The sequence below is a fragment of the Cebus imitator genome, unplaced genomic scaffold (genome assembly GCF_001604975.1).
Source record: "Cebus imitator isolate Cc_AM_T3 unplaced genomic scaffold, Cebus_imitator-1.0 Scaffold334, whole genome shotgun sequence".
Classification (NCBI taxonomy): domain Eukaryota; kingdom Metazoa; phylum Chordata; class Mammalia; order Primates; family Cebidae; genus Cebus; species Cebus imitator.
Genome location: NW_016107649.1, coordinates 1,593,448 through 1,606,539, shown reverse-complemented (window position 1 = coordinate 1,606,539; position 13,092 = coordinate 1,593,448). Strand labels below are relative to the sequence as shown.

Genomic DNA, 13,092 nt, shown 5'->3' with positions numbered 1-13,092 from the left:
ACTGAAGTCAAGCTTCCTAGAAGGCTATGTGGCTTTTTTTATCCTCAATCCAAATGATGGGATTCCTGAGATGGGTTAATTTTTAAATCATACCTCTTCTTCTTTCTCCACACCTGAATAAATTGTAAAGAGGGAATTAAGAACCTATGTAATAATTTTGTAAAAACTGCCATAACATCATTGGGATGAATGGAAATAGAGTCCATTTAAAGTCTTCCTCTTGTCCATGAAGGCAACCCTGAGTGCCCCTCCTCATTTGATTTTCTTATTTATTTATTTATTTTCTCTCTCTTTCTTTCTTTTCTTTCTTTCTTCCTTCCTTCCTTCTTTCCTTCCTTCCTTCCTTTCTTCCTTCCTTCCTTCCTTCCTTCTCTCTCTCTCTCTCCTTTTCTTTTCTGTTAGGAACAAGAATTACAAAAAGACAAAAAATGTACCACGAGGTACAATGTTTATGGATTATAGGACTCAATATTTTTAAGATATTAGTTTTCTCATTTCTATCAAAATTCCAGCAGGCTTTTTAGAGAAATTGATTATAAAATATACACAAAAATGCAAAAGATCTGGAGTAGGCTAAACTGTCTTGAAATTGGAGAACAAAGCTGGAGCACTCACTTCAAGGTTAACTATAAAGCTGGAACAATGAACGTAGTGATTTTGACATGATGGTAGATAAGTAGAATAAGATAAAAAAAATAGGGATACAAGATCAAGAAACAAAGAGTCTTGGCAAACTTGGCAAACAAGAGTCTTGCGAAGAGTACTCAATGAGGAAAGCAAAGTTTTAAGCAAATGATGCTAGAACAACTGGGCTAATAAATACCAATCAATCAATCTCAATCTCTTCATCCTGTTGTACACAAAATTAGTTTGCAATCAATTATAGACAAAAATTGAAACCATACAACTTCAAAAACTATTGGAAAAATATCTTTGTGACTTGGTTTAAGTACAGATTTCTTAGAATATAAAAATACAAACCATGTTAAAAAAATTGATAAATCACACTTTATTGGCATTTAAAGCTTTCACGTTTCAAAATTCACTGCTTGAAAAACAAAAACAAATAAGTAAGTAGCAGACTAACAGAAAATATTTATAATATATATATATCTGGCAAAGGGCTTTAACCATAGTATATAAAATCTTACAAATAATAAAAAGACAAACAATATAATTTTTACAAATTGTGAAGGAGTTGGACAACCTTTCATAAAAGAAGATAAAGAAATAGCCCATAGCATTCTAAAATGTGCTAAATGTCACTAATCATTACAGAATGCAAATTAAAATCATAGGGAGCTACCATTTTACAACTGCTAAAATGGCTATAATTAATAAGATTAATACTGTCAATGTAAGGATGCGGAGCAAATGAAATGCTCATATATTTTTCAGGAGGAATGTACAATGGCATAGCCACTTTGGAAAACTGTTTGGCATTTTCTTACATAGTTATTCATATGATCAAGCAATTATGTGCCTAGGCATTTTACCAAAGATAAATAAGAAATGTATTCACATAAACTTGTAAAGAATGATCATAAAAATTTTCTTCTTACTAGCCCTAACAGGAAAATGGACAATAATTTGCAGTATATCAATATAAAGAAATATTACTGAGTAGTTAAAAAAAGGAATTAACTGTTGATCCACAACAATATGGAAGAACTTAAAAAGCATAAGTCAAGGAAGCCAGACACCTAGTATTTATAAAATAAATACTGTGGTATATGAGCTCATGTATCTGTTATAAATCAGGCAGAACCATGGGGAAGAAATAGAATGGTGGTTCCCTCTTAGGGAGTAGAGATGGGAACTGCCTAGAAAGGAACTTTATGGAATGATGCAAGTGTGGATTATATAGGTATATGTGTTTGTCAAAAGCCTTATATATTGATTTGTGTATTTTACTCCATGTAAATTTAACTTGAGTAAAAAAATTTCTATAGAAATATTGAACTCTAGTTAGAAAGTTTGCTTTCACAATGGTCTGAGTCTGGGCATCTGAACTTTAACACTAAAGATGACCTTCACGTGGTGTTGCTTGAGAGATACTGCTGTATCCTTACTACCTTTATCTTATGTTTGTGTCAAATTACTCTCAATTATAATTTCTTACCTACCTTGCAACTATAGAGACCTTAGTACTTAAGCTGTGGTTTGTGTGGACCAACAGCATCAACACCACTGGGGACCGCTGGATATGCAACATTTCACGCACCAAACCTGACCTACTCTGTAGGTTAACAAGATCCTCCTATGAGTCCTATGCACATTAAAGTCTAAGAAGCACTGCCTTACACCTCCCAGAGACATGGTGAGGTTACTTAAAATATCAGATGAAGGCACATTGCCTGGCACATAATAGAGTGGTGCAGATGTGACAACCAGGATAAGAAAAAATTGTAATAGGAAAGAACCCCTTTTAAAAAGCTGATGTTTCTTAAACCATGTGCCATTAGGTATTGGTGTTCCATGAATTTGCAAGGCAAGCACTGGATAAAATAACTCAATTTTCCAACTAATAACTGAGAACAAGAGCATTTGTTTATATCTAGCTGTTCTCCAAAAAAGGGATACAAAGCAGCACTGATAAGGAGGATGGAAAATACTGAAACATAATCTACATCTCCTAAGAGGAGAAGCTGCCTAACAGCCCAACAAGATTAGGCAACCTTGTCCTGGCTTCCCCTCTTCACTCTAATCTTGTTCATCTGTCTAAGCAGGAGTGGCCTTGCAGGCATTGAGTCACCATGGCTGCTCAGCTGTCCATCAACTGCTTGAGGATCAGCCAGTGACTACATGTGGCTTCTAATATTTATTTATTTCTACCAGTTGTTAGTTCTATACTCAATCTTAGCTAAAAGGTGAAGTTATTCCACCAGTTATTTCTAACAATGAGTAAAATGTAACGTATTCAGATCTTTTTCTTAAGAGAGAGAAAAGAGTAGACATTATTAACACCAAGAAAAAAGGATTGTGAACATGTGAAATACAGACTTTTTCATTTCTCATTGTGGCATGTTTCTCTTGTAACAAAAAGAGAAGAAATCGATATGCTAAAAATAGTGTACTCACACTACATTTAGATTTACCTAAACACAGTACAAACTTTTCGTTGCTCTGATGTAAAGTATGTTTCATTGGGTTTTTGCTCTTTTGTATTGTTCCTGGTTATATTAATACTTTAATGTGTGTTGCATTTTAAAAGTTATTTTTGGATAATGTATATCTCAGACTGGTTAAGCAGCACTGGTTTTCATGTAATGTCATGTCTTTCTCCCCATGAGATAAAGATTCATCAGGACTTGAAAACCCTCTGGTTTTCCTTGTGTTTACTCCCAATGTGAAACCCATGAATAGTTTGAGAGGGGAGAGAGAGTTAAACTGAAAACCCCTATTTAAGAACAATTAATATTACCCAAATTATCAGCCAAAATGTAAGGAATGGGGAACGTCCACCTGCTGTTTTGGTCTCTCAGGCCATTTCTGGAGTTCTGTGAAAACAAAGGTAAAAATGGATGGGAAGCCCAGTCCTCAAGGTCACCTTGACCCACCTCCTTCACTAAACTCTCACACAGCAAATAGTCTATCATGCAATTCAAACAGTTTAATGGCAATTTGTCTTCTGATTATGAAAGCAATAGAAGTTCTTGAGAGATAATTTGGAAAAATCAGAGAAATTATTAAGAACAAAATTAAGGGGGCATGAAATCTCAAAAAACTGAGATAGCTGCTACAGATGTGTTGGTGCATTATCTTCCCTCTCATTCTTGATTTATTAGGAAAATTTGATAGATAACCCATTTAATTATTTTAGACTTTTTTGTGCTGTTTGCTTATTTTCCCTCTGTTTTTGTCCTTACCAACTAAAGTGGAACTCCTCATTGGAACAGATTATAGATGAGATTTCTCTTATCTCCTCCATAGTGCCCATCCCATGGCTGGCCACAGAGCAGAGGCTCACACCCAGTCATACTGCCTCTCCTGAGGAATTTATTGCATCATTGAAAGGTACTCACCTGCAAGAGGATGTCTCCTTGAAAGAGGTCCAAGCCTGCAGCTGGAAGTTAAAAAATTTTTTTAAAAGAATATTTGAGTGAACATTATTAAAAGGCATCTTTCATAATAAAATCTTTGCCATTATAAGTCTTTGAATATTAATCTTTATGTGGCAAAACTCTTTTTGAAACAATGCAAAAACTCCAATTGAGCAAATGTGAATGACTAATGAGTATCACATGTTGTCACAGCCTCTGTTTTCAATTTTGGAACAAGAAATCTTGTCTAAGAATCTTGGAAGTAAGAAATAAGTTAGAAGGGATTTTACTGATCACCGACTATAAAAAAGGGATTAGAGGCAGTGCTGATAAGGAGGATGAAAAATATTGAGAGAATGGCTGGGTGTGGTGGCTCACACCTGTAATCCCAGCACTTTGGGAGGCTGAGACAGGTGGATCATCTGAGGTCAGCGTCGGGATTCATTTGGGGTGGCTGGCAAAATATTAGGGAAATTTTGGAAAAATTTATAAGATTATAGTCTCAAATCTTTTGGAAGGCCAAAAGGTTTTAATTAAACAGATTAAAGACAGCCAATTCTTACATTAAAACTTTAAGTCATAGGGTAAAGTTTAGAATAATAGAAGCTTCTACAGTTAAGTCTGTTTACCCCATATTCCTTTGTCTCTGTTTACTCATGTAAACTTTGTGCTGGATGGTCCTCTCAGAGGGAGTTCGAAGGGAAATTACCCATTAATAGTATTTATTCTAGGCCCTGGAACCAAGACCTTTCATCATTAGTAAAACTGCTCTTTTAACCATGTTAATTATCCACAAGCATGTTGACTTAGAACTTCTATTATTAAACCTATACTAAATAAATGCAAGGAGGAACAAAGAGTCATGGTTGGTTAGCTACAATCACCCTCTAAAAACAGTTGACAACCATCCCAAGCCCACTCACATCACTGTACTGGATGTGAGAGTGTATTTCATTCATCCATTGCTAAGTCAGGGTCTATAAAACAAATCTCTGCATGTAGTAATTGAGGTCTCAAGTAGTAACCCCAGCGTAACGCTCATCACAGCTGGCACCTGAACAGAGACACTGACATGACTGACACCACAGCCAGTGCCCCACTGTGAGGAGACTTGACCAAGACAACGTCATAGCAGGTGCCCAAACATGGAGAAAACCTATATGATCATTGCTGCAAAAAAGGAAAGCAGCAGACCCCTAGAAAACCAGAAGGAAGGAAACCATGCAGTCAAGTCAAGTAGTCAGTAAGTCATTGGCACCCACTGGGGATTGCCAAGTTCGGGGAGGGATTGTTTCAGGCTAGGGATTCATCATGGGACAGCAGTTATCAGCACAACAGAAGCAGTACCAGGCCCAGTTGAAGGAATTAATGCAAACTGTTGTTTCCTAAAGCCCCTGGTTCCCAGCAGAGGGCTCACTAGATGTAAAGCTAGGGGAACAAGTGGGAAGAAATTATGCACAAAGACAACCAATGAATAGGAAAAAAGACAAAGGAGACACCACAGCTATAGGTCCTTGTCTTAAACAAGCAGCTTTGGAGGGTGAACTCTTAGCCTGCCTGGTAATTAAAAACAGCAAGGTAATCAAATACATGAACCCATTTCTTTTAGCACTTATAAAGAGCTAAGAAAACATATAAAGGAAAATGGAGCTGCTAGCCCATTTACGAAAGGAATGATTGAGGTTTTAGCACACAACTTCCAAATAACCCCATGAGATTGGTCAATGCTAGCTAAAACCACTTTGGAGCCCCACCAAGGCCTCCTCTGAAGAACAAAGTACAACAAGCCAAAAGGAATCAGGCTGCAGGGCAAGATACAACAGCCGCTATGCTCCAGGGGAAGGGTACCCATGCCGAGGTATCACAACAGCTAGATTTTGATCCCTAGGCCTATAATCCACTATCGTCATGTGCCCTCAGGGCCTAGGACTGAATTCTCCAAAGTGGACCTCAGCTCTTTTGTAAATGTTCATCAGGGGCCTCAGGAGTCATTTGTTGAATTTATTGATTAGTTAACCCAGGCAATTAAAAAGCAAATTAGTCATGACCAGGTCGTGGATATTTTATTGTTGCAATTGGCTTATAAAAACACTAATGTAGATTGCCAGCAAGCAATGTAGGCAGTCAGAGGAAAGGCAGCCACAATCGGGGAACTTATAAAAGCATGCCAACTAGTAGAAACAGAGACATAGAAAGCCAAAATATTGGCTATGGTATTAAGGCCTCCTAGAATGAAAAGGGAGAGGAACTCTAATTGTTTTCTATGGGGAAAGCCAGTTATATGAAAAGAGACTGCCCAAAGAATAGAGACCAAGGTTAATCAAGGAAAGAATTTCCTTTTGTATGTCCCCTATGTAGAAAGGGGAAGCATTAGGCAAATCAATACCATCTAAATTTAATAAAAACGGCAACCCCATAGGTAATCAAACAGGAAACATCATCAGGGGCCAGCCTCAGGCCCCGCTTCAAACTAAGGCAACGCTAGCAGCTTTCCTCAGCCAAATGGAAAGCCCACGGTCCTCTCTTTCAAAGCAGCCACCACCAGGAGTGCAGAGCTAAACTTACTCTGCCCAAACAAATTAGTCTTAAAAGAAGGAGATGACCCCAAAAGAGTTGCTACAGGGAGGTCAGGAGTTTGAGACCAGCCTGGCCAATGTGGTGAAATCGCGTCTCCACTTAAAGTACAAAAATTAGCTGAACGTGGTGGTGTGTGCCTGTAGTCCCAGCTACTCAAAAGGCTGAGGCACGAGAATTGCTTGAACCCAGGAGGCAGAGGTTGCAGTGAGCTGAGATCACACCACTGCACTCTAGCCTGTGTGACAGAGCCAGACTCCAACTAAGGAAATAAAAAAGAAAAAGAAAAATGAGGGAAATGGAGAGAGAAATAGAGTCCAGAGGTATGAAGTGATATGCTATGTAATCCAGCGGCGAAGTGAGCATCAAAACTCCTGCCTTCCCATTCAGGGCTCTTTCTGCCACTGTACCATTCTGCCTCTTGTCCCAAGGTAAGTGAGAGTGTTTTGCTCTTTCCTATGAAAAAAATGATGATACCCTCTAAAACCATGCTCAAGGTGCTTTCCACATCCTAAGGAAGGCCAGGAGAATGTGGAAAGATCCATTCAAAACCATATCTCCTAACATCTGTTCTCAGGTGCTTAGCAGAATATACTCTCCCACTGCTGGTATTGCTTAATCCTGGTCTCACTGTGTTTCAGTAAGCAAGATTCTTAAAAGGGAAGATCTTTGTGAGAAAGTTTCTCAAGCATTAAAAGATCATCACTTGTCATAACTCTCACATGACAAGCAGCATTTTCTGTAAAATGCAGCAACTTCAGACAATCACTGGATTGTACTTCATTCTGAGACTAGCTCTGACTTACAAGCTGGGAAACCAAGGCAGAGATTAATCACCACAGTCTCACAAGCCAACAGAGGCCCCATTTGCCAAAGCCTATGGCTCCTTCAGGAATCGGCTCCATTTCTGCATAGGACACCAAGGGCATGTTAGGTATTAGCAGGCATCATGATTTCACTTGCTAATGGTTAATTAGGGCTATTCCCGCATCACTGCCTTCCTTATGCACACATTTCCTAGAGTGCTTAACCTCCTTAACCCTGACCTATTCCTGTGGTAGCAGTACAATTAAACAACCACAAACAGTACTGACATCACTGCCTCACTGTCAGTAGGACCCAGATTTGAATCATCTTTGAAATAGAGGGACTGTTCTGGTTTTATTGAGGTTTGTCCTGAGCAAAAATCTGTATTTCCTGACACCTGGCCTGGAAATAGAGGGACTGTTCTCTATTTTATTGAGGTTTGTCCTGAGCAAAAATCTGTATTTCCTGACACCTGGCCTGGATTATAATGGGATTGAGGGAGCTCTTCCAGAGTGAAGTGAACAAGCCCACTCAGACTTTGGCCCCAGTAGTTGGTCAGAATGGATGGGGTCGCTGGGGACAGGGAGAACTTCCCAAAGAAATGTACATCCAGTGAAAGCACGCCTCAATCTATTCATTACCCAACGTGTTCATGTAGTACACACTTATTAAATGCCTAATGTGTCTCAAGCATTTTTCTAGATGCTGGGGATATAGCAGAGAATAAAACAAAGTCCTTAAGAGGACATGGTACTCTTGATTGGGGGAAGAGGAAGACATACAAATAAACAAATAACTGTAAAGTATGACAAATGGCGAAAAGTACAATAAAAAAGAAACATACGAAAGGTAAGGTGGGAAAGAGTGCTGAGGTGAGATAGGTTTGCTATTTTATTAAAGAGTGATCAGAAAAGGCCTCCCAAAGGAGGTGGCATTTTAGCAGAAATATGTTGAAGTGAGAGAATGAAAGAAGAGTAGTGGAGTTAGAGGCAATGGCAGATAGAAAGGTCCTGTGGCAGAAAAGCCTTGATGTCTTAGGGCAGTGGTCCTAAACTTCATCCCCTGAAGGGCTTGATCAAACAGCTTGATGAGTCCCTACCCTTGAACTTCTGGCTCATTAAGTCTGGGGCGGAGCCTGAGAATGTTCATTCCTAACAAGTTTCCTGATGATGCCAATGCTGCTGGCTGGGGGACAACACATTGAAAACCACTTTTGTGGATGAGTAGCTGTGCAGTCAGGATGGCTGGAGAGCTCAAGTAGGATGGGGAAGAGTAGTCACAAATGAGGTCGGAGAAGCCGCTGGGGCAGATTGACTCACACTCTAATGTGCATTGAAACCACTAGGGGTCTGTCAAAATGGTGATGCTAATTTGGTTGGTCTGGGGTGGATCCCCAAATGATGCATTTCTAAGAGAAAGTTCTTGAATGACACATGTCACTTTGGCTTGTGGACCACAGTTTGGGAATCAAGGCTCTAGGGCCTTTACTTTGTATTGGAGGAGAAGTCATGAGAAGGTTGAAGCAGAGAAATGACAATCTAAAGGATACTAAAAGGAGAGCTCCATGCTGTGCAGAATAGTCTGTAGGGAGCAAAGACAGAAAGAGAAGCACCGTTATGAGGCCCCTCAAAGGACCAAGACAGACATGAGGTGGCTGACCAAAGTGGGGGCGGTAAAAGTGCTGAAAAGTCTCAACTGTGATATGATTTAAAAGTAGATCCAGGTGGGGTAGGGTGGCTCACACTGGTAATACCAGCACTTTGGGAGGCCGAGGTGGGCAGATCATGAGGTCATGAGTTCAAGACTAGCCTAGCCAAAATGGAGAAATCCCATCTCTACCAAAAATACAAAAGTTATCCTGGCATGGTAGTGGGACCTGTAATCCCAGCTATTAGGAAGACTGAGGCAGGAGAATCACTTGAACCTGGGAGGCAGAGATTGCAGTGAGCTAAGAGCACCACTGCACTCTAGCCTGGGCAACAGAGCAAGACTCCATCTGAGAAAAAAAAAAAGTAATTCTGATCTAATAGCATTTTCTGACAGATTGTGCATAAGGTGTGTGAGAAAGACAAGGGTTAGGGGAAACTCTAAGATTCTGAGCCTAAAATTTAGAAGGAGTGAGTTGCATTTAGCAGGTCTTGGGGCGGAGGAAAAGAAACGTTAAGTCAACTTTGTGAGGTGAAAAGAAGATGGTGAAACGGTGGCAATTTTCTCCATATGATTTTCCCAATAGATTATGGTGTTAGAATCTGGCCATATGGCTAACCCAATCAATCTGGTGGCTTGGTCGAAATGGCTTAAAAGGGAAATGTACATGGTGATGAGATTTCTTCACTGGGGTCAAGGTTCAGAGGTGGTGGTGGGCCTAAAGAATACAAAATGGCAAAGAAGTGAAGAATGAATTTTTATTAGATAAATAAGGATGATATTAGAAAAAACCCTAATTCTAATTCTAGCCCTGTTGTAAAATACAGCAGATTCTCTGAACTGTTTACACAATGACTGACTCTAAAGAGAGATATTTTCGTGCCTTGCTATGAAGTCTTGGGACCCATTTCTGCTTTCACCCATTTACCTTCCTAAACTATTTCTACTCTGCCTATGCAGCCATTCTCCAGCTATTCCAATTAAATATCAACTAACTGGCTTGTCTGTGAGTGAGACAAAGCCAGAAACATTGACCATTAGGCATGAGTATTTTAGTTTTGTAGTCTTCAGGTGGCACTGAGCTATTAAGGTATGGGCTGCAAGATCTGGAAGGGAGCCCCATCACTGCCACCTAGGATCTTGAGCAAGTCACTATAATCATGAGAAGCCACCTGTCTCTTTCCAAAAAATGAAAACAGCACTTACCCCACAACAAGACTGGACAAATCAATATGCAATTGGATATAAAGGCTTTTTGTAAACTGAAGGTAAATGTGATCATGAATACCTCTGCTTCCACAAATCCTGACCAAATACCCCAGGAATTCAGAGGCTTTTCTCTCATTCCAGAAGCAGGACAACAGAGAGAAAAGATAGATGATGACTCAGCTTCTTTCTCCTCTCAATAGTGAGTGAGACTGATGAATTTCTTCATTAAATATGTTTATGAACAAGTATCTAAGTGGAGATTTCTTTACACTTACCTCTAAGTCTCAACCAAAGAGTTGTTAAGGAATATGATGGGTCAGCGGAGGGGTTGAGTTTTGTTTCCCCACTGAATATAACCAGAGGCTTATTCTTGTATTTTTCTTTAACAATCAGAATAATTATCTATTTGCTTTCTTTTTTTTCCAAATACAAATTTGAAAAATAAAAGTTTTTAAAGAGAAACTTGTTATGTGTTTCTGGATTCACTGAGGTTTCCCTAGCTCTCCTGGAAAGTCTGGCCTAACTATCTTCTCTTTCCACATTTTTATCTTTCAGAAAATGCAACTTCTCACAAAGCACCAATAAATATTTCTCCCCAAAAGAATCACAATACAGTATTATGAAGAAAAGTGGTTTTCAGTATTCCCATCATTGGGTTTTAAGTAATTTCAAGACTTTAATAATGCAAAAATTGAACTCACCTAAATTGATTTCTGAAATGTCCTTCTGTTCACCAAAATCTGCATCTTGTACTGATAAAAGTGAGAAAACAATTATTATTAGTCTTGCTAAATGAAAAAAGTTCAAAAACACTCTCTGTGCATTTGAGCTAATTCTTACCATTTTCTTTTGGAAGATAATTAATCTGCAAAAAATAAATATACAGAAAATGGGTAATGTATACTAGAATTAATATTTCTAAATATCCAAAAAACAGGACTCTACTTACCGATACAGCTGCTATGTGGGCAAAAAACAAGGTAAAAGAGAGAAAGCAAGTGGATCTAGTCCAAGCCATAGCTGCGATGAGCTGATTTTAGTAAAGACAGCTTGCCATAAATGCTGTTTAGACTTTACCCAGATTTGTCATATTAGAAACTTTGACCCTTCCATATGTACTGTACAGATTACAAAATGTAGTCAAAGATAACATCGTTGACTCTTTCGAGGACAGATAATAAGTTGACCTTAAATGCTTAGGCTCCAAAGACTGGGGAAAAGTTTGAAAAATTAATACTGAAATGAGCATATAAGAACTAATAACATTCCTATAGGGCAGCCATAGTCATTCTTATAATATAACAGATAGAAAATCCTCTTAACAATAAAAATAATTTATAAAATGATTAAGTATTTAATTCTAATAAAATATAAATTCAAAAAATTTTTTTAAATTGTGCTTTAGGTTCTGGGGTACATGTGCGGATCATGCAGGATTGTTGCATAGGTACATACATGGCAAGGTTGTTTGCTGCCTTCATACCCCCATCACCTATATCTAGTATTTCTCCCCTCATTATCCCTCCCCACCCTCCCCATCCCTGATGTCCCTCTCCTAGCCCCTACCTGCTGACCACAGTGAGTGATGCTCCCCTCCCTGTGTCCACGTGTTCTAATTGTTCAACACCTGCCTATGAGTGATAACATACTGTGTTTGGTTTTCTGTTCTGTGTCAGTTTGCTGAGAATGATGGTTTCCAGATTCATCCATGTCCCTGTGAAGGACACGAATTCATCGTTTTTTATGGCTGTGTAGTATTCCATGGTTTATATGTGCCACATTTTCTTAATCCAGTCTATTGATGATGGACATTTGGGTTGGTTCCAGGTCTTCGCTATTGTAAACAGTGCCACAATGAACATATGTGTGCATGTGTCTCTATAACAAAACAATTTATAATTCTTTGGGTATATACCCAGTAATGGAATTGCTGGGTCAAATGGTATTTCTATTTCTAGGTCCTTGAGGAATCACCACAATGTCTTCCACAATGATTGAACTAATTTACACTCCTACCAACAGTGTAAAAGTGTTCCTATTTCTCCACATCCTCTCCGGCATCTGTTGTCTCCAGATTTTTTAATGATCACCATTCTAACTGGAGTGAGATGGTATCTCAATGTAGTTTTGACCTGCATTTCTCTGATGACCAGTGATGATGAGCATTTTTTCATATGTTTGTTGGCCTCATGTATGTCTTCTTTGATAAAGTGTCTGTTCATATCCTTTGCCCACTTTTGAATGGGCTTGTTAGTTTTTTTCTTGTAAATCTGTTTTAGTTCTTTGTAAATTCTGGATATCAGCCCTTTGTCAGATGGGTAAACTTCAAAAATTTTTTCCCATTCTGTTGGTTGCCAATTCACTCTAATGATTGTTTCTTTTGCTGTGCAGAAACTGTGGAGTTTGATTAGGTCCCATTTGTCTATTTTGGCTTTTGTTGTCAATGCTTTTGGTGTTTTGGTCATGAAGTCCTTGCCTATGCCTACGTCCTGAATGGTTTGCCTAGATTTTCTTCTAGGGTTTTTATGGTGTTAGGTCTTATGTTTAAGTCTTTAGTCCATCTGGAGTAATTTTAGTGTAAGGTATCAGGAAGGGGTCCAGTTTCTGCTTTCTGCACACGGCTAGCCAGTTTTCCCAACACCATTTATTAAACAGGGAATCCTTTCCCCATTGCTTGTTTCTGTCAGGTTTGTCAAAGATCGGATGGTTGTAGATATGTTGTGTTGCCTCCAAGGCCTCTGTTCTGTTCCATTGGTCTATATCTCTGTTTTGGTACCAGTACCATGCTGTTTTGATTACTGCCAAAATTGAA

At 38.9% G+C, this 13,092-nt stretch overlaps 1 protein-coding gene across 3 annotated transcripts in view; it reads right to left on the bottom strand.

Annotated features, from left to right (window-relative positions):
* The window catches only part of MEP1A (meprin A subunit alpha), a 41,459-nt gene extending 29,907 nt beyond the window's left edge, over window positions 1–11,552 (bottom strand). Inside the window, exons 1-5 of one of the 3 annotated variants that reach the window (XM_017505151.2) lie at window positions 11,230–11,552; window positions 11,121–11,145; window positions 10,982–11,032; window positions 4,026–4,066; window positions 3,425–3,500 (exon numbers count right to left, since the gene is read on the bottom strand). In XM_017505151.2, coding sequence (XP_017360640.1) covers window positions 3,425–3,500; window positions 4,026–4,066; window positions 10,982–11,032; window positions 11,121–11,145; window positions 11,230–11,298 — 262 coding nt within the window. In that variant the 5' untranslated portion in view covers window positions 11,299–11,552. Of the gene's footprint in view, window positions 1–3,424; window positions 3,501–4,025; window positions 4,067–10,981; window positions 11,033–11,120 lie in introns of those variants that run through there. The other 2 variants (XM_017505150.1, XM_037730151.1) reach the window with 2 other exon arrangements.
* Window positions 11,553–13,092: the final 1,540 nt, after the last annotated feature.